The sequence below is a fragment of the Chelonoidis abingdonii genome, chromosome 2, assembly GCF_003597395.2.
Source record: "Chelonoidis abingdonii isolate Lonesome George chromosome 2, CheloAbing_2.0, whole genome shotgun sequence".
In the NCBI taxonomy this organism is placed as follows: domain Eukaryota; kingdom Metazoa; phylum Chordata; order Testudines; family Testudinidae; genus Chelonoidis; species Chelonoidis abingdonii.
In genome coordinates this window covers 94,306,387-94,327,559 of record NC_133770.1, presented here as the reverse complement: position 1 = coordinate 94,327,559, position 21,173 = coordinate 94,306,387, and the positions used below count along the sequence as shown (strand labels likewise).

Here is a 21,173-nt window from a genome sequence, read left to right as displayed (position 1 = left end):
GTCCCCTGGCCAAATAAGCACAGTTGGGATGGAGAGGAGAGTTCTGCTGCAACAAAGTCTCCTGTCGCCGTAGGGCTGTATTTGCGCCTCTGGAGAAAGAGGAATTGTAATTCTTAGTAATTATAATTATTGGTGTAGGAGGTGCAATGATAGCCGTTGTGATTTACTTAAGAAGACTGATTTAGAAAGTTGTGAAATAGTATTTCAGGTTCCAGAGGTACGCATACACAGCAACCAGACAGAGAATATGTAGGATTACCCATGCCACGTTTCCAGGAAATCAGTTATACTGTGTGCTGCTGTTATGCTATTCTCTCCATCCCCTAAAAATGAAGGAGTCAGACTGCTTAGTAAAAACCCTAGAACTCAGATATCCTTTAATACAGTCTTCTGGTACCCCAACAAGTGTCCCAGTCCTACAGCACAGTACACACTATAAAGTATTCTCTAGATGTGACAATGTGCATGAGTGGGATTTTTTTTTTTTTAGAGGGAAGCTTAAAATAATTCACTGACACCCACTTGCAAATAAATAAATAAAAATCAACTCCTTTGTCATGAAAGCCAAGAGACTTTAAATCCTGGTCCAAATCCTTAGCTGGTGTAGCTCTATTAGCTCCTTTGGAGCTCTGCATATTTACCCCAGTTGAGCGTCTGGGCCCCCGAAACCACACAAAGCTGTGGGCGGACATAACTAGGCTGTTGCAATCGCTGTAACAAATGCTCATCTAAACCACAGCCAACCATACAGAGGAGGGCCAGGGGAGCCATGTCCTGTGGCTGGGGAGCTATTGACCATTCCCCCCCCAGGTGACATTTAAAAACAACCCAAAGCCCAACCAGTTCACCTCCCGCTCGAGCACTTTATTGAATTAAAGAAAAGCTACCGAATTAGGGTGGCCAGATGTCCTGATTTTACAGGGACAGTCCTGATTTTTGGGTCTTTTTCTTATATAAGATCCTATTACCCCCCCACCCCTCCTGATTTTTCACAGTTGATGTCTGGTCACCCTATAATGAAATCGACCAAGCGAGGAGCCAGGAAGCGGTGTGGGGCAGGCGGGGAGGCGACGCCAGAGGGGCAGCCCCAAGGAAGGGATCGAGGCGCAAGGGCACCAGGACAAGCTTCCCAGCAGCAGGAGCGAGGCCGCAGGCTGAGCACCGCAGCATGGGCCAAGGCAGGCAGAGCCGCACTGGGGGAGGGCGGCTGCCGGGGTCAGAGCAGCGAGGGTGGAGCCAGAGGGAGGCCGGGCTGAGCCGTTGGTCTCGAGGGCGGCGCGCGCCCGGCCGTTGCTGTGACAGTTTCCAGCAGAACGCCCGGTGCCCCTTGAGGGGAGGGAGCGAGACTCAGCTCCTGAGCCCCGCCTGCTCCACGTGGCCTGCGGGGCGGAGCAGGCGTCGCGGCCCGGGCCAGCACCAGCGCCACCCATTGAGCTCCGGCAGGGCAGGAGCGGAGCGTGACCGCCCCGGGGCGTCACCCTTCCCCGGCCCCGCCCCCGCTAGCAGGGACTATGCGGAGATGGTCGTGCAAACCCGAGGCAGACACAAAGAGTCGTCGCTCAAGCCCCCTGGCGCTCAGCCGCCCCCGGCCGAAGCCACTGGGGCTCCCCAGCCCGGAGCGAGCCCCAGGAGCGGCCGCGGGCTGCCGCAAAAGCAGCCAGGCAGGCAGCTGTCCTGCGGGGCCGGCGCCATGCGGAAAGGAGGAACAGGGAGGAAAGGGGCCAAGAGCGAGCCCCAGAAACCCTGCCGCCCTCTGGCCCAGAGGGTGAGGGAATTACTGGGCCTGGGCCGAGAGGGGTCGCTCCGGGGCTGGAGACACGGGCTCCAAGGTGAGCGGGACCGAGGGGAGGGGGCTGTGGCCAAAGCCGGCTCCATCTTGTGCCCCCGCTGAGAAGGGGGGGTTAACGGGATTTGCTCCCCTCAGGGAGTATCAGCCCCGAGGTCCCTCTTCCTGCCACGGCTCCGTGCTCCTGTCCCCGGCACACTGGGGCGCTGCTGGGTCGATGCTGCGACAGACACACGCAGCCACCCGCCCTGGCAGACAGCGCAGCCACTGGGGCAGGAGAGGCTTTAACACCCCGCACGTCCCGCGCTGTCCAAGGGCCCCTGGCAGATTGGAAACCAATTTGCCTGGAAATTGTGTTTCAGGGTAACTCTCTAACTGAAAAAGCGTACGGGGGGGGTGGGGGTTCTTTCTATTCCTCCCCCGTATATTTAGCTGGAGTTGACAGCAGTCAGACGTGTGTGGTCAGTTTCACTGTTCCAACTCCTATAAGAGTCAACTGCCCAAGGAGAAAGGACCCCGAAGTAGTAGCGATGAAGCAGGAGAAAAAAAAAACCCTTATAATGTTGAAGGTTTTTATGAAAACAATACAGGACATTACACACCGTTTATACAGCATCAGAAACTACATCTTTTTTGAAAAAAATGCTAATTGTATTTAGCTTCGTGACTATTGGGATAATCTACTTGGCACTTGACCCTGCCTAGGTGAAAGGATTGAGGGATTGATTGGTGCAAAAGACAAAAAATCAAAACTTTATTTTACAAACTTGGACAATTCAAATGTAAATCTATTTTGTTAACTAGTCTCACTTTTGTCCAAAATGTCTTTAAAAACGCTTCTCATGAACTCTGTAGAAACAAAATATTTATTGTAGTCACCTTGATTTTTGTTTTTAAATATGTTTTTTCACTCTGTGACCAATTTATCTCAGCTGTTTTGAAGTCAAGGTGGCTATAGACTATTAATGGTGCAGCCTGCAACTAGTCTTTTTAAATGAAATTGCTTTTCATTGTTTGAAGTTTAAATCTAAATACTGCTAAGACAGTTATTTTCTTTTTACAGTATTTATTGAAGAAAAAGGGGCCTTCATCGTGAGAGCAGATAGCAAGATATGGTTCACTTTTATACTAGGTAAGGAGACAAACAACTACTCTTAAGGTCTCACTGCTTTATAAAAATGTACTATATCAGAGTTTGTGTGGAATGTAACTGGGGGGCGGGGGGGACACCCTGATGCTTCTTTGCATGATAGTTATCATTCCTGTTGTGTGTATGTGTCTCTGGTGCTCGTGCACCATTCACTCACAAATAAATATCTAGAATGGGCTTCTCAATAATGTTTAGTGTTGACTTAAATGAGAGCACAGTTAAGCCAATAATAAAATCCTTTATGCAAGCTAAAATGCAAATTTCAAGACTAATCTATTAGTATTCAACTGATACTAGTTACTTTTTATTAGGTGTGCATATATATGTGCATGTGTGTACACTTCTGATTTTTCATAGTTCCTTGGAAACGCATCTGGAACTTGTAATAAATGACTAATTATTCAGTCAGCTAAATCTTTTTATTCTTATCATTACAAACATCTTCTTCCCCTAACAACTTATGAAAATTATTACTCTGTTAGTGTAGGAGTTCAGAATGTAACTTTGGAAAAGGAGGGGGAAATAGCCCCATATTTTTCAAATTTTTTATTTATATGGTAGTAAGTGTCCTGGGACAATGGCATTACAGGAGAAATAAATAACTGGCTGAGATTAATGGCCTCAGATGGAAGTTTAGTGTCATCGACTTTCTTCTAGTCAGTCATTATTTTCCAAGACATGCCCTAGCTTGTGACCTTTATTGCTTCAATACCGTAATCTCTGTAACACTTTGTTAGTTGGCATTATTATCTTAAGAGCACTTAACTATACATGGATATAATATCAAATTTATTATATTTTTGAGGAGGAGAGGAAGGTGATTCCTTGATTGTTATGCTTATGAGACAAAAATTAAATTTACTGCCACATACTGGAAATCATTGTAAAATGTTTGTCATGTTAAATGAAAATGCTGGATCTTAAAATTAAAAAAAGTAAAATAAACTCAACAAACATATCAAATTGTTTATCCGTTAAATATCTTTGAATTTATTTGGTGGTAAAATAAGATTATTGTACTGTAAAATTTTGGGTGATATTGCTGATAGTGGTATTTGATCTTACTGATATCTCCTAAGGGATTGTCTACACTACCGCACGGGGGTGATCAAAGATACACAACTTCAGCTATGTGTCACCTATTCCCAGCTTTTGGCAAACAGAGACTAGGAACAGCATCCCTGCCCATCCTGGCTAATAGCCACTGATGGACCTATCCCCCAGGAACTTTTCTCTTTTTAACCCAGTTACAGTTTTGACCTCACATCATCATCTGCAAAGAGTTCCACAAGTTGACTTCATTGTGTGAAGAAATACTTACTTTTATTTGATTTAAACTTGCTACCTATTAATTTGATTTGGTGACTCCTAGTTCTTGTGTTATGAGAAGGAGTAAATAACATTTCCTTATTTACTTTCTCCACACCATTCATGATTTCATAAATCTCTGTCTTATCCCCCCTTAGTCGTCTCTTTTCCAAGCTGAAAAGTCCCAGTCTTAAATCTCTTCTCATATGGAAGCTGTTCCATACCCCTAATACTTTTTGCTGCGCTTTTCTGAACCTTTTCCAATTCCAATATATCTTTCCTGAGATGAGGCGACCTGATCTGAACACAGTATTCAAGATGTGGGCATGTCATAGATTTTTATAGAGGCAATCTGATATTTTCTGTCTCATTATCTATTCCTTTCCTAATGATTCCCAACATTCTGTTAGCTGTTTTGACTACCACTCTGCATTGAGTGGATGTTTTCAAAGAACTATCCACAGTGACTCCAAGATTTCTTTTTTGAATGGTAACAGCTAATTTAGACCCCATCATTTTATATGTTTTCCAATGTGCATTATTTTGCATTTATCAACACTGAATTTCGTCTGCCATTTTGTTTCCCCAGTCATCCAGTTTTGTGAGATCCCTTTGTAACTCCTCACAGTCTGCTTTGGACTCAACTGTCTTGAGTAGTTTTTGTATTATCTGCAAATTTTGCCACCTCACTGTTTACCCACTTTTCCAGATTTATGAATGCGTTGAATAGGACTAGTCCCAGTACAGACTCCTGAGTGACTCCACTATTTACCTCTCTCCACTCCGAAAACTGACCATTTATTCCTACCCTTTGTTTTCTATCTTTTAACCAGTTACTGATCCATGAGAGGACCTTCCCTCTTATCCCATGACATTTTACTTTGCTTAAGAGCCTTTGGTGAGGGACCTTGTCAAAGGCTTCCTGAAAATACCCACAAACTATATCCAGTGGATCGCTCTTGTCCATATGCTTGTTGACCCACTCAAAGAATTTTAGAAGATTGGTGGGGCACAATTTCTCTTTACAAAAACCATGTTGACTCTTCACCAGCAAACAGTAATCATCTGTGTGTCTGATAATTCTGTTCTTTACTAAAGTTTTAACAAGTATGCCTGGTACTGAAGTTTAGGCTTACTGGCTGTGATGGCAGGTATTGCCTCTAGAGCTTTTTTTATAAATTGGCATTACATTAGCTATCCTCCTCTGATCTGGTGCAGAAGCAAATTTAAATGATAGGTTACAATACCAGAACTAATAGTTCTGCAATTTCACATTTGAGTTCCTTCTGAACTCTTAGGTCAGGGGTTCTCAAACTAGGGGTCAGGACTCCTCGGGAGGTTGTGAGGTTATTACAGGGGAGGTCATGAGCTGTCAGCCTCCACCCCAAATCCCACTTTGCATCCAGTGTTTATAATGGTGTTAAATATATTAAAAAGTGTTATTAATTTTTCAGCAGGTTGCACTCAGAAGCTTGCTCTGTGAAAGGGGTCACCCGTACAAAAATTTGAGAACCGCTGTCTTAGGTGATCACCATCTGATATTGGTGACTTATTACTGTTTAATTTATCCATTTGTTCCAAAACCTCCTCTAATGACATCTCAGTCTTGGACAATTCCTTGGATTTGTCACCTATAAAGAATGGCTCAGGCTGGGGAATCTCCCTTACATCTTCAGCTGTGAAGACCAATGGGAAGAATTCATTTAGTTTCTCCACAATGGCTCTTGAGTGCTCCTTTAGCATCTCAATCGTCCAGTGGCCCTACTGGTTGTTAAGCAGGCTTCCTGCTTCTGATGTACTTAACGTTTTTGTTGTTGTTACTTTTTGAGTCTTTGGCTAACTGTTCTTCAAATTCTTTTTTGGCCTTTCTAATTATATATTTACACTTCGTTTGCTAGAGTTTGTGCTCCTTTCTATTTTCCTCGAGAGGATTTAACTTCCACTTGTCATAAACAGATTGTTAAGGATTAATGTCTCTTTTACCTGTAAAGGGTTAGAAGCAGGGAACTGGAACACCTGACCAGAGGACCAATCAGGAGACAAGATATTTTTAAATCCGGGTGGAGGGAAGCTTTTGTGTGTGTTCTTTGTCCGTTGTGTGTTCTTCTCTTGGGGCGGTCTGAGAGAGACCAGACATTACTACGGGCTCTCTAAGTTTCTGTTCAAATAGTAAGTAAGAACAGGCGGTTTTAGTCTTTTTGATTGTTTTTCTCTATTTGCACATGTGGATCTGGCTGGTTAACTTTTATATGTGTAGTTGCTGGGAATATTTTGATTTGTATTGGTACTGGGGGAAAAGTTTCTCTCTAGTGTCTGTAAGCTATAGGACCCTGTAATATTTACATCTTGAAGTTACAGAGATAATTCTTTACTTTTTCCTTTCTTTTATTAAAAGATTTCTTTTAAGAGAACCTGATTGATTTTTTCCTTGTTTCCCTTGTTTAATCCCAGGGGATTGGGTTTAAACTCACCAGGACTGGTGGGGGAGACGGGAGGAGGGAGAGGTGGAATCTCTCTCTGTTTTCCTTGAATCTGTTTGCCTCTTTGTGGAAGGGAAGGGACATGCTTCTCTGTGTTGTGATTTAAAGAGTTTGGATCAGTAGTCTCTCAGGGTAGCCCAGGGAGGGAAAGTCTGGGAGGGGGAAAGGAGGGGGGAATGGTTTATTTCTCCTTGTTTTAAGAACCCAAGGGATTTGGGTTCTTGGGGTCCCCAGGGAAGGTTGGGGAGATCAGAGTGTCCCAAAACACTATATTTTTGGGTGGTGGCAGTGCTATCAGATCTAAGCTGGTAATTAAGCTTAGAGGATTCATGCTAGTATCTTATTTTCTGAACTCTAAGGTTCAGATCTGGGATGGAATACTATGACACCACTTTTTAAAGGATGCCTTTTTTGTCTCTAACTGCTTCTTTTACTTCATTGTTTAGTCATAGTGACACTTTTCTGTCCTCATGCTCTGCTTTTTAATTTGAGGTATACATTTAATTTCAGCCTCTATTATAGTGTCTTTAAAAAGTTTCCATGCAGCTTGCCGGGCTTTCACTTTTGGGACTGTACCTTTTAATTTCTGTTGAGCTAGTTTTTTCATTTTTGTGTAGTTCCCCTTTCTGAAATTAAATGCTACCATGGTGGGATTGTGTGGTGGTTCCCCCCGCAACAGGTATGTTAAATTTTTTTGTGTTATGATCACTATTACCAAGTGGCTCAGCTATATTCACCTCTTGGGTCAGATCCTGTGCTCCACTTAAGGCTGAATCAAGAATTCTCTCTCCTTCTGTGGGTTCCAGGACTAGCTGCTCCAAGAAACAGTCATTTAAGGCTTCCAGAAATTTCTCTCTACATCCCGTCCTGAGCCTGAGGTGACATGTATCCAGTCAATATGGGGATAGTTGAAATCTCCCATTGTTGTTGAGTTTTTATAGCCTCTCTAATCTCCTTGAGCATTTCACAAATTACACTAAGGTGGCCTTTTTTATAAATATACTAAGTATGTATTTCTGATGTAATTTAAAATATCCAGGGACAGATCTGTAAATGGAAAAAAAAAAATGTATAAATCTGGAATAATTCCACTAAAGTCAATGAAGCTACTCAACTTACAATGGTGTAACAGAGCAAAATTGCTCACACCACCTTTTGAAATGCAGATATGGAGGTAATGACTGCAAGCATGATATTATTGACATAGTTTCATCATATACACACAACAAATAATGGCATTTGTGAAGTTGAATAAAAGATCTATAAGAAATTCTTGTAAAACCTAATGTGAGTGAATGTATTTACATTTTAATACTAATACAAACTTCAAAAACGGATTCAGTAAAATGTAATTTTTTTCTGCTGAATTAAAGAATATGCTTCTCTATGAAATATATGTAGTACCTTTGATTGAAGTGAAACGCAATTTCAGTGCTTTGTTTTAATATGTAATTAATTTCAGTTTTAAAATTGAAATACTGTAAAATTGGTTTTAATGCATTATGAAAAACAATTAGAGGTTGTATGTAATTATGTGAATCTTTTCTCTTTACACTACTCATTGTAGATGTATGTAAGGTTAAGTTAGTGGATCTAATTATATTCAAAAACCTTTGCATTCTGCAGCATCACGGAATCTACTTTTTGTCATAATTTTGTTTCAGAATCTAAGCTTTCTTGCGATCGTGGTTGAGGAGAAAACATTTTAGAGTTAACTGAATCTACAGTAATGCAGTGTTGTCTTACTGAGTTTGCAAACAGACTGATGTAGTAGCTTGTGGAGTTTTGAATTGCCCCATTCCTCTCAGCATAGTTATCTCTGAAACATACAGTTGGTGATTTAAATATTAGCTGTTACATTCCTGACACACCTTAGGTATAGCTTCCCTTGCAATCAAAACTTCCAGTTTTCCACTAGAATGCACGTAAACATTGTCAGTACAAAAATTTGTGACAAGCTGAAACTGTAAAATTGAATTTAATTAAAAAATAACACAGGGACTACTAGACTACCCTTATATGTAATTTACTCCAGAAGTATTTGTAAAATATTCTAAAGTTAAATATTTATAAATTTAAAGTGTAGTGTAAAATTATATGACCAAACATTTAAGTTTTTTATTAAAAGCAGTATGTAATGTTATTTTCAGATAGATTTTTTTTTTTTCAGCTGCATTTTGTTTACTGGGGAAGGAATGTTTTTCTGTGCCATTTACATTAGATTTTCATAGTACACCTCTACCATGATATAACGCGACCTGATAGAACGCGGGTTTGCGTACAACATGGTAAAGCTTTGACATGCTGCTCTGAGCAGTATATTAAGGGTGTTGGGGCAGAGGTTTGATAAGGGGCAGAGGGTCTTGGGGGGGAGGTCTGTGGGAGGCAGGAGCTGTGGGAGGGCACTTTTGGGGGCCCCGCAGTCCCAGAGTGGCCCAGGGGATTAGCGGGGGGCCGGGAGCAGCCCGCTCTGCTTCCCTGGCCCTGGCCTCGGCCATGTCACTCGGGGAAGGGGGCTTCGGGGAAAGGATCCCCCACTGCACTCAGCAGCGGCGGAAGCAAAGCAGCCTGGCCCCAGCCCACTCCACTCCGCCAGCTCCCAGTTGCAGCGTTTTGCTTCCCGCCGCAGGTGAGTATGGGGGGCATCCTTCCCCAACCTCTCTTCACTCACCGACTGCGGGAAGCGGAGTGCCGTGGCTGGGAGCTGACAGGGTGGAGTGGACTGGAGCCAGGCTGCTCCGCTACTTGTCGCTGCCGGTGAGTGCCTGTCGGGGGATGGGGAGGGGTGGATAGGGGTCGGAGCAGTCAGGGGACAGGGGGGTTGGGTAGGGAGTGGGATCCTGGGGGTGATTAGGGGTGGGGGTCTCTGGATGGGGCGTCAGGGAACAAGGAATGTGGGGGGGGGCAAAGCAAGTTTGATGTAACGCGGTCTCACCTATAACACGGTGAGATTTTTTGTCTCCTGAGGCCCACGTTATATCAGGGTAGAGGTGTAATTGTAAGTAACTTTTTTCTTTGACATAATACATAGACATTGTGCTTGTTTTTTTCTTTAGTCATATAGGCTTTGTTTTGCCTCTAGTTTTTGTTCAATGCAAGGTATCTTGTGACGTAAAAGATGCTAACTGTAGATTATATTACTTTTAAAAAATCTGACTAGTATTGCTGTCTTAGATGTATTAAAGTGTACTGTGTCAGCAAAGTTAGTTGTGACATTTGGCTTTTAACAGCTTATTTTTTTTTTTTCTTGACATTTGAAATAAATGACTTGAATTCTAATTGGTCTATTTGAATGATCCATGATATGTATTGAAGTATTATGTATTAATATTGTCCATTTAATTCCAGATGCTTAAGTGTTGGCCAAAAAGTTCGTCTTAAAAGCAGCACAAGTTACTCCTATTCTTTCCTTCTCCTAGAAGCTGAGTTAAGCACTGTCCCAGTGTGCAAGCCCCTGATAACTGTTCTGTAATTATTTTGAAGAACATTGTTTAAGTTTAAATGTTTGATAATGAAGACACTCATCTTCCTTTTTTTTTTTTTTTTTTTTTTTAAACAGCTGCTTTTGCAGGAGTTTTACACTGGTAAGATTATTTTTATTGGCTTAAGGTTGATATAAGTAATTAGAAATATTACTATGTTAAAACAAAGGGAAGTATTATATATATGGATTGATGGATAGATAAGCCACCGGGGTTACTAATTTATCCGTTATCTTCATATCTTTCCTTTCAGTGAAAGTTGTCGTCTTTAACATAGAATTGTTCTGTTTTTGTGATTCTGTACTTGAAAGATTTCCCCCTAAATGTTTTGCTCAAGGGCTAAGTCTACTGTGTGGGTGCAAAATACCTATATGGCAGTGACCCTCAAAGCCGTGCATATTTTCACTGGCACTCCTTCCTATCATCCAGTCAATTCTGAGAGCCCCCAAATAAATCCTTTCTGTTCCCCATTTAATTCTGCCCGTCAATAAATGCACTAATTCTGTATCCCATTTTGCCTCTTTTCAGGGCTTCTCTGCTTATGCTAGCTCTCTTGTGTGCACAGTAGGCTCTCGGCCTCCCAGTTACTACTGCTCTTCCTAAGACTTCAGCTCCAGTCCCACTCCCCACTTTTTAAAGGTGCAATATCTGTGAAAGGATCAGTGACTGCTTTTCTACGTATCTGTGAAAAAAACTGTAGCAACTCCAGCCATTCTGCTGCCTTCTAATTCCCTTCTAATTCCCTCTAATTCCCTCCTCCAAAAAAAAACAAAACAAAAAAACCCAGCCCACCAAAACCTATACCGAAACCCCCAAACCTAACAGTATCTAGTGCTGTTTCTCTTGCAACTCCCCTCCTCCTAATAAAGGGATAGAGGAACTTGGCTGTTCTGTCTGTTCTGCTCCTTTCTCCTCCCCTCTCTTCTAGAGGAGGAGCCGACCCTACTCATTATGCTTGTAGAGGCAAATATTTCCTCTGGCAAGTGTCCTTGCTCCCTCCCCCTAACCCCCGGACCATTCACTGATTTGGTGGGCATGCATCAGACTTTCCTTCCCTGAAGTCAGATTTGTTAGTTCTAAGAACACTTAGCTTTTGATCCCTGTGTCTCTTGCACTATATTTATTATAAAATATTATTTATATATGTATTTGATTTTTAAAAAAATCCCTTTTTAATGGTATTGCAAGAGACGCTTGTAGATTCACGTTCTCTTTATTTTAGTAAACTCACTTAAAATGGATAGTGTGAAGAGAGAGAGAGTGGAAAGTAATCATCAATATGACATCAGACTGAATTACAGTAGCTGCATTAGGTCTGCTGTGTTTTCTGATGTGAAAATATTTACTAAAGGTTTCGGTATGTATAAATCAGTACTGGTTTCAAAACCTGAACATTGAAACTGAATAGGTTTTGTTCATGCAGGTGTCATATTACAACTCTTTTTGAAAATGACCGTCATTTTTCTCACCTCTCGACGCTGGAAAGAGAGATGGCTTTTCGCACTGAAATGGTTAGATCTTTTTTTCCTCTAAATAATTTAAATAAAAAGAGATGCTATAGTCTTGGAAGCTTGTCTGCAATAATTGATTGTATAACTTCCAAAATTCCACAGCAAGAAAAGATAACACATACAAATGCTTTATAAGAAACATATTTCTATGTTAATTTTAAGTTTCAAATGGGTTTCAAAAATATTTTATTTTAAATATGATAGTGACCTAATGTACAATAAAATATGTACAATTTTAAATACCCTATTTCATAACTTTATAAAGTTATTAATTAATGAAGCACACATTTAAAAAGTGAATATTTACCCCCATGTACCAGTTTCTCTGTCACTTTGTTAATGAAATGTATATCCTAACTGCGTGGGATATTTTTAACTACCATTCTCCATAATATTTCATGCTTCTTTTGAGACAAAATGGAAGCTCTCTGGGTGTTTTGGACAACTGAGTTTCAAAATGGTATTAACATGAAGAAACTTGGAAAATTGTGTAGTTGTCCTGACTAACTTTGTCTTAGTCTTATAATAATGAATTCCACTTAAAAGAAGGACTCTTATGTAGGACAATACAAATAGTACTACCTGATTAATTTCTGCTAAGTTATGTATCCTTTTAGGGCCTTTATTATTCCTATTTCAAGACCATTGTTGAAGCACCATCATTTTGGAATGGAATGTGGATGATTATGAATGATAAACTAACTGAATATCCTCTGGTGATTAACACATTAAAAAGATTCAATCTTTATCCAGAGGTAAGCCATATTTTGAAAGGAGCACCTGTTTCTGTGAAAACTCTGGTTAATGTCCTAGTGTTTTATTTAGAAAGTAAAGATTGTGCTGAAAAGGGTGATACTGCTATAGGGCAGAAAGAAGTATTCCCTGAAATAAACATTTAATTATATTGTAATTGAATTTAAGTATTGTATGGTAACTTCTTTGTTTAAATTAGGTAGCTATTATATGTTTCTATGATTTCGTTTCCACTGGTGTGTGCCCCCTCACTGATTTCAAGCAGGTAGCAGTCAATCAAACTATAGACATTTTTCACACCTTAATTTTCCACTCTTCAGTTGCAATCTGTTTTCATTCTTCCCTTGCTTTTTTGTTTTTCTTCCCTCTACCGAAGACTGGCAGGTTGGTGATGCCGCTTAATCTCAGGGTAATCTGTTTCTTTCACATCACTAACTGTTTCTTTAAGAAACCGTTTAGGAGGCACCGTTAGTGAGCAGGTTGTGTGCGTATGAACAACATATCTTGAAGGACTACAGTTACTGTCAAGTATATAACAATTTTTTATTGGCTTGATGCAGAGATCACTGAGTGAGGATTTTTGGCCGGTGGTATGCAGGAGATTAGATTAGATACCTGAATCTATGAATCATAGTTTGATTTCCATGTTGAGAAATAAATGCAAAACATGGAACTCTTAGGGAAGACTGCATGCTATTACTTTGTATTTACTAATATTTGAGACTATTTCATTATGTGACTAAATCAAGATTTTTATGAATCTAGCTTATATACAAAATAGGAACTTTATTCCTCATACATTATCTCCTTTGGTTATAAAATATGCCAGTGTATAACATTTATATATTGTTATATAAATGATGCAAAGTTGTGATGGAAAGTTCCTTTCATTCTGAAGTAGTAGAGCATTTTGACTTCAGCTAAAGAGTGACTTACCTGATCAAACGTGTACATTTAAACTCCAATTAGTAGTTAAAATGAAAGATGGCAAATAAGTATCCTAAATGAGGACATCAAGACATGTCATTCAGATACATAGTGGTGGCGTTCGCTTTAAGAGCGTGAATAGGCTACAGTGCAAGAAATGTAGACTAGTTTATTCATTCAAATCCTTTCAGAATCTTGTTGGCATAACTCAAATCCCAAGCTTTCATTGACAAAGTACTTGAACATGGTCCAGGTAGCTAAGAGGCTATTGATGTATGATTGACATAGCGGTTTTCCTGCATCTAATTTTCCTCCATTTCCATCAATCATTAGTAATGCTGCAAGTTTATCACAGATTCCGTGACCTCCATGACTTTTGCAGCGGCATGCCGCTGGTGCAGTCTCGCCCCCATCCCCCCCAGCAGCAGAGTTTGGGTGTGGGAGAGGGTAGGAGGTTGAGGCACGGGATAGCATGAGGTGGGCTCTGAATGGCCCCCAGGTAAGTGCCACCCAGAGCCTGCCTCACCCTGTCCCGTGCCCCAACCCCCTGCTCCCTCCCACACCCAAACTCTGCTGCCGCTGTGGGGAGGCGGGGAGAGCACGGAGCCAGGTAGGGAGCTTGCAGACCCCGCTGGCTCCCCCACTCCCAGCACCAGTAGAGGTCTCAGGCTCGGCACCACCGCCTGCTCCCTTCTTCCCCCAGCACCAGCGGGGGTCCCGGGCCATGTGCTGCTGCCTGCCTCCCCAAACCCCCGAGGTGCCTCTGGGCAGCCTCCGCCTCCAAGTCACTTAGAATTTCTCGTGCAGTATTGCTGAAACAGCAGGGTGTGTCAGACAAGATTTTCAGAGGAGCCCAACTAAGATACTTACCTCACCAAGGGTGGTTGAAAATCTCCTCTGTAGTATTTGAGTGTGCAGCAGCACTCAGTAACATTAGCTGATAACTGATTTCATGATAAAAGTATATCAGTGGCTCTTTAAGATCTGGTTGACCATTTAGTCCTTTGAGAGATATTAGACCTGGTAGCTAAGGAATCTAATCTTCACAAGTCTCAGGTTTCTGCAAAAAGGGAAATGTGCTTTTTAAGAATTTAAGTTGATTTGTTTCTTCTGGTGCATACAAAAGGGGAATCTGTGCTGAAATCCTAGCTCCTCTAAAATCAATGGCAGAACTCCCCTTGCCTTCAGTGGGACCAGGATTCATCCCTGAAGTGCAACTTTCTTTGAACTACCTTTCATGTTAGGTCACAGTTCTCATTGCTTGGAACTTTAATTATGAGTGTACCTGACATTCTTGAAGATCAGAATTTGCTTTTCCTCTGGTCAGTTTAGATGTTCTTTGTGATGGCAATTGGATAAATGATGGCCTTGTGATTAAAGCACAACTCTCAGTAATAAATAGCCTAAGTTCTATTTTCAGTTCAGCCAGACTTTCTATCTTGCCTTGACTTTTGTGCCTTAGATTTTCTGTCTGTAAAATGAGAATAATACTATTTCCTATCTCTCAGGAGTGTTGAGGCTTAATTCATTCTTGGTTGTAAAATGCATTAAGATCTTTGAATGGAAGGCAGCACTATGGAAGTGTGGTATTATGGCAAATTCTGAGGTCCTTAAATAAATTCCAATTCTCTCTATAGGAATTAGCTTGAATAAGAAGGGAGTAAAAACTGAATACGGAACTCAGGATTTGTCCATTACTATTACTATTATTCTGGCCGTGCCAAGAGGTAGCTTTATTGTGTTCTCCTTCTTACTTAGTGATCCATAAAGAACATTATGCAATTCTTCATGTCTGTGTGATTATTTTCCCTAAAGAGATGTCTCAGTTTCATGCTAACCATCTCTCTGTGTCAGATATCTAGAGGTATCCTGGTCAGATGAATTCAGTCTTATATTAGAGGGGTGTGAATAGGGTATTTGGGTACTTTGTTGTTTGACAGCTTGTTCTATGCATGTTTTGCCAACTTTGTGGACAAAGTTTGGGACCATCTGAGACGCATCTGCTATGCAAAGTTGGCCCATAGAGTTCTTTCAATAAAAGGTTCAAATATACCAATTTCTGCATGGTTCTGAATGCAGTGGTTCTCAACCAGAGGTATGTGTACCCCTGGAGGTGTGCAAAGGTCTTCTAGGGGGTACATCAAGTCATCTGGATATTTGTCTAGTTTTACTACAGGCTGCATAGAAAGCACCAATGAAGTCAGTATAAAGTAAAATGTCATACAGACAATGACTTGTTTATATTGCTCTATATACTGTGCCCTAAAATGTAAGTACAGTATTTATATTCCAATTGATTTTTATAGTGTTATGGTACAAATGAGAAAGTAAGCAGTTATTCAGCAATAGTGTGCTGTGACACTTGTGTATTTTTATATCTGTTTATGTAAGCAAGTATTTTTAATTGAAGTGAAACTTGGGGGTATAGAAGAAAAATCAGACTCCTGAAAGGGATACAGTAGTCTGGAAAAGTTGAGAACCACTGCCTTAGGTTGATGAGTATATAGACTTCTGATGTTAAGCAGGTATAGTGTTAACACTAATGCTGAGCAATAGAGCTATGTTGGTATTCAGAGTGAATCATCCCCAAAATGCTTAGTTTTGTAGAAATTAAAAATGTAGAACCTTGGAAACACTTCCATGGCATTTCACTGGTTCCTGGCTGTTTGAAAGGCTGCCTTAGGTATGGTATTAATCTCTAGATCTAAGTTCCTACTTAGAAACTTCAAATCCTATTTTCTACACAGGTGGTCCTAGCCAGCTGGTACCGCATATACACAGGGGTAATGGATTTTATTGGTCTTCAGACCAAGACATGCTGGACTGTAAACAGAGGAGAAGGACTTAGTCCTGTTGAAAGCTGTGAAGGCAAGTTTTTTTCACCTAGTGTATTCTTGTGGTTTTGCATGTCTTTTGAAATCAGTAATGTTAGTGTGTGTTCATCACTGACTCATTTTCATTTAGTTAAGCCAGTGTTTTAGTGAATTTTGCGACATAGCGTATGAAAAGCATGGAAAAAGAGGGATTTTGTGCTATGCGTTGTAGGGGTATAGCACAGAACTTGCAGCCCAGGTGGTGAGAACTAGGGGCTTGTCTTCACTGCAGCACTAGCTTGAGCTATAACTTGAGTTTTGCCTCTAACCCAACCCTTGTCCGTGTGCAAAAATGTCTAGGTTGAGTTAATGGGTCTGTTAAGGAGGCTGAGTTGAAGCCACAATGCTGCGGACACAGGAGTTGGTAATGTAGTGGGCATGCAGCAGCTCAAATTGTAATTCCTCAGCTGCTAACCAAATTCCACTGTGAAAGTGTTTTGCATTTTGGTCCGTCTCGCTTGAGCTTGGCTAGCTTGAGTGCAGTAAATCATGGGTACAAACTCAGTCAATTGATGTAGTGGAGGTAAGCCTAAATTGGTTTTAAGCCGTCTTTGAGCCCTTCCAATTCTGGGTTGCTCTGAGGGCCACAGTGGCTACTGGCATAATTTAGACAAGCTTGTATAAGTTAGGCAGCCTCCCTGGGCTGCTGTCTGGGTGACATTGCTACTCAAATATCTGCAGTGCTGCGGCCCTGCCCTCTACATGTCTCATACACCAGAGCTTGTGAGGGAGTTTCAGAAGACAGCCTTCCATTGTGTTTTCCATAGTGATTGCACTGCGGGAATCCTCTCCTGGAGTAATCTGGATCTTTCACACAGTTTAAATGGTCTGGAACAGATGTGAAGATCTTGTATCTGATCTTTAGTTCCCAGAGCTTGGGCATGTCCAACTGCTGTTTTAGATGTGGAGGAATGTGCTTGATAATGTGTGATAGAGCTTTTTATAATACCTTACGTACAAAAGGTGTCTTGTAAAACAGCCTTTTCATTTTGTCTCTTGAAATTTAGAAATATGCTATAATTTAACTGACTGTATAAATAAGATTCACATTTAAGTAAAAAAATCTTTAAAAACTTTTATGGAACAGACTTTAAATCCAATTTTACCTTTAGAGGTATATCCTTTGTGTTTTACATAAATGTAAAGGTTAAAACTACTGGTAATGGAATAAAAAGTGAATTGATTAATTTAAATTGTAAATGTATATTGTGGGATTTGTGCATGTATGAACTGCCCTCTATTAAGAGAAACCTAATTCACTTCCGCTGTAACTCTTTCAGTACTTCATTATTCTTAAGCTACCCCAAAAAATAATGACTCCATTCAGAGACAGAACAATTCACTTTTTATCTAACTTAATCAAAAGCAAGATATTTTGAATTATTCTCCTGACTTCTTTAAGAGGTAATACGTTGTTCTTCTTCGAGTGATTGCTCATATCCATTCCAGTAGGTGTACGTGCGTCGGAAGACTTTTACCCTAGCAACTCCAGCGGGCCGGCAGGTCACCCCCTAGAGTGGCGCCGCCATGGCGGGTAATATATACCCTTGCCGGCCCGCCCGCTCCTCAGTTCCTTCTTACCGCCGTGTCGGTCGTTGGAACTGTGGAGCGCGGCATAGCTGTCCTCCACATCCCTAGCTCTCCTTGTTCGTCGTTTATAGTTCTAGTGTTAGTTTTAGTTATAGTTAAAATAGTTTAGTATAGTTGTAGTAAATAGTTCGTGTTGTGTATAGTTAGCGGGTTTTGGGCGCTAGCCCTTTCCCGCGCCCGGCGCCGGGCTCATGCCTGGTTTGCCGGGGTTCAAACCGTGCTCGGCCTGCAAAAAGCCGATGCCCACTAGCGATCTCCACAACGCCTGTCTGAAGTGCCTGGGGGAATCACACATCTCCGAGAAGTGCCGAATTTGTAAGGCCTTCAGACCGAGGACCAAAAAGGAGCGAGATCAGCGCCTCAAGACTCTCCTGATGGAAGCGGCGCTCAACCCTTCGTCCTTGGCACCGAGTGCCGCAGCTCCGGCACCGGACCACTCCAGGGCCGTGAAAACGCCGCAGCACCAACCTTCTCCGGCACCAGCCCAGGGGAAGAGGCCGTCAACGTCCTCCACCCCAGCTAAACAGGCTCGAAAGGAGCACCCGGCGCCGACTCCGGCTGCGGTGGCTGTGCTAGGGACTTCGTCGACTCCGGGCCAGGGAGGTCCGTCGAGTCCGGTCCCTCCCAGCTCCCTGCCAAGATCTGGGGTTGAGCTGGTGGTCCCATCAACGCCTGAGACCTTCTCCTCGGCCAGGGACCTTATCGCATTAACTGAGCCTGCGCTGCCCCAACCGCCGGCACCGCCGGTGCGGGTTCTTCAATCAAGGGGCAAGCCGACGACCATGCGAGCGCTGTCCCTGGACTCTCCGAGTCGGCACCGCTCGCCGTCAAGATCCCGGCACTGCTCTCGGTCCTGTGGGAGATCTCGCTCGCGACGCCGCTTGCAGTCCCGGCACCGCTCTCCGCGACGGTACCGGTCGTACTCGCGGCGCAGATCATCTTCGCCGCTCCCGGCACCGCTCTGGCTCCAGCTATCGTTACCAGCACCGGGACTCGAGGAGCCGTTCTCGCCGTCGGCGATCCAGATCCAGGTCGACCTCCCGACACCGAGCTGGTGGCAGGTCCCGGTCTCGATTGCGGCACCGGTATGACTCACGGCACCGATCTCCGGCACCGAGGAGGTCTTCGCCGTCAAGGGCGCTGGACTCGCACTACTCCCGTTCGGCCCCCCCGTGGCCCTCTCGCCAGGGCTCAGTCTCTTCACGGGCGGACAGCGCGTACCTAGATGCTGACAGACCGGCCGCTCTCTTCTCCGAGACTCAGCAGGAGCATGGTCCTCAGCAGTGGGGGTTCTGGACCCCCTGGGCGTATCACCAAGCCCAGGGACCCCAGCAAATCTCTCCGCGTTCGTCCGCCTCCGAACACAGGGCTCTGGAGGCCTCTTCTTCTCGCCCTCCTCTGTCCCCTACGGAGGAGAGGTCACCTCATCCTCAAGACCCTGAGCACCCGCCAGAGTCAGATGCGGTACTCCAGGCGGAACCGCCGCCGGATCCGCTCCTGCCAGGTCTCTCCTCATCGTCCTCCCCGGATGAGGCGGTGGTGGGGACGACATCCACCAGTCCCCCCCCGCTGGACCTCAGGGCGCACCAGGACCTCCTCAGGCGCATAGCGCAAAACATGAACATACAGGCTGAGGAGGTCTCCGAGATCGAGGACCCGGTAGTGAGCATACTCTCGGCAGATGCGCCCACCCGTGTTGCCTTGCCCTTCATTCGGACCATCCAAGCCAATGTCACCACCATCTGGCAGTCCCTGGCTTCCGTTCCCCCCGCTGCTCGTGGCGTGGAGCGCAAATACATGGTCCCCTCGAAGGGCTACGAGTACTTGTATGTTCACCCGCCCCCGTGTTCCCTCGTCGTTCAATCTGTGAATGAGAGAGAGCACCATGGACAACAAGCTCCGGCCCCCAAATCTAAAGAGGCACAGCGTATGGACCTGCTTGGCCGCAAGGTCTGTTCCGCAGGTGCCCTGCAGCTGCGGGTCTCCAACCAGAAAGCTCTGCTCAGCCGCTACACCTACAACACCTGGGTGGCGGCGGATAAATTTAAGGAGCTGCTCCCACAGGACACTCGTCAAGAGTTCGCCGCTATTCTTGACAAGGGAAAGAAAGTCGCACGAACTTCCCTGCAGGCGGCTTTGGATGCTGCGGACTCGGCCGCCAGGACTCTGGCCTCAGGAGTCACTATGCGCCGCATCTCGTGGCTTCAGGTCTCTGGCTTCCTCCGGAACTCCAATATACCATCCAGGATCTTCAGTTTGAGGGCCAGGGCCTGTTTTTGGATAAGACTGACCCTCGGCTACAAAGCCTTAAGGACAATAGGGTCATTATGCGTGCCCTAGGGATGCATACGCCGGTAACCCAACGTAGACCATTCAGGCCTCAGCAGCAGCACAGGCCTTACCCCCAGCCCAGGCAAAGACAGGACTTCGCCAGGCGGCAGAATAGGAATGGCCAGCGTAGGCAATCGGGTAATCAGGAGGGACAGAACCAAGGTCCCTCCAAGCCTCCCTCCGGGCCCAAGCCCTCGTTTTGAAGGTGCGCCCGAGGGCGCTGTACCAGTTCCTCTTACGGATCCATCTCCTCCCTTCTCCAACCGTCTTTCGTTCTTCCTCCCGGCGTGGTACCAGCTTACTTCGGACCATTGGGTCCTCCGCACGCTGCGGCTTGGATACCACCTACAGTTTGGCTCGTACCCGCCCTCCCACCTCCCCCCGTCCCTCTTCAGGGACCCTTCTCATGAGCAAATCCTGCTCCAGGAGGTGCGAACGCTCCTCGACAAGGGAGCCGTAGAGGAGGTTCCAGAGAACGAAAAGGGCAAGGGATTCTATTCCCGTTACTTTCTGATCCCCAAGGCCAAGGGTGGTCTCAGGCACATCTTCGTCCTACGAGAGCTCAACAAATACCTGGTGAAGTTGAAGTTCCGTATGGTTTCCTTGGGGACCATTATCCCATCCATGGATCCCGGAGACTGGTACGCCGCCCTCGACATGCAGGACGCTTATTTCCATATAGCCATCTTCCCGCCCCATCGGAGGTTCCTTTGCTTCATCGTCGACAGCCGTCACTATCAATTCACGGTCCTCCCGTTCGGCCTCTCTACGGCCCCAAGAGTGTTTACCAAGTGCATGGCCGTAGTCGTCGCCTTCCTTTGACGCAGTCGCGTGCATGTATTCCCCTACCTCGACGACTGGCTTATTCGGGGACCCTCACAGGAGCGAGTCCTCGCTCACGTCCGCATGGTCAGGAAGCTTTTCATGAACCTAGGCCTGTTGATCAATGCCGAGAAGTCAACTCTAACCCCCACTCAGAGGA

At 44.1% G+C, this 21,173-nt stretch overlaps 1 protein-coding gene across 1 annotated transcript in view; it reads left to right on the top strand.

Annotated features, from left to right (window-relative positions):
* Positions 1–21,173, top strand: part of LOC116823824 (protein C-mannosyl-transferase DPY19L1) — a 238,708-nt gene that overhangs the window by 107,252 nt on the left and 110,283 nt on the right. Inside the window, 5 exon segments of the mRNA XM_075062586.1 lie at positions 2,850–2,918; positions 10,284–10,308; positions 11,630–11,717; positions 12,335–12,472; positions 16,145–16,265. Of these exon segments, the coding sequence (XP_074918687.1) occupies positions 2,850–2,918; positions 10,284–10,308; positions 11,630–11,717; positions 12,335–12,472; positions 16,145–16,265 (441 nt within the window).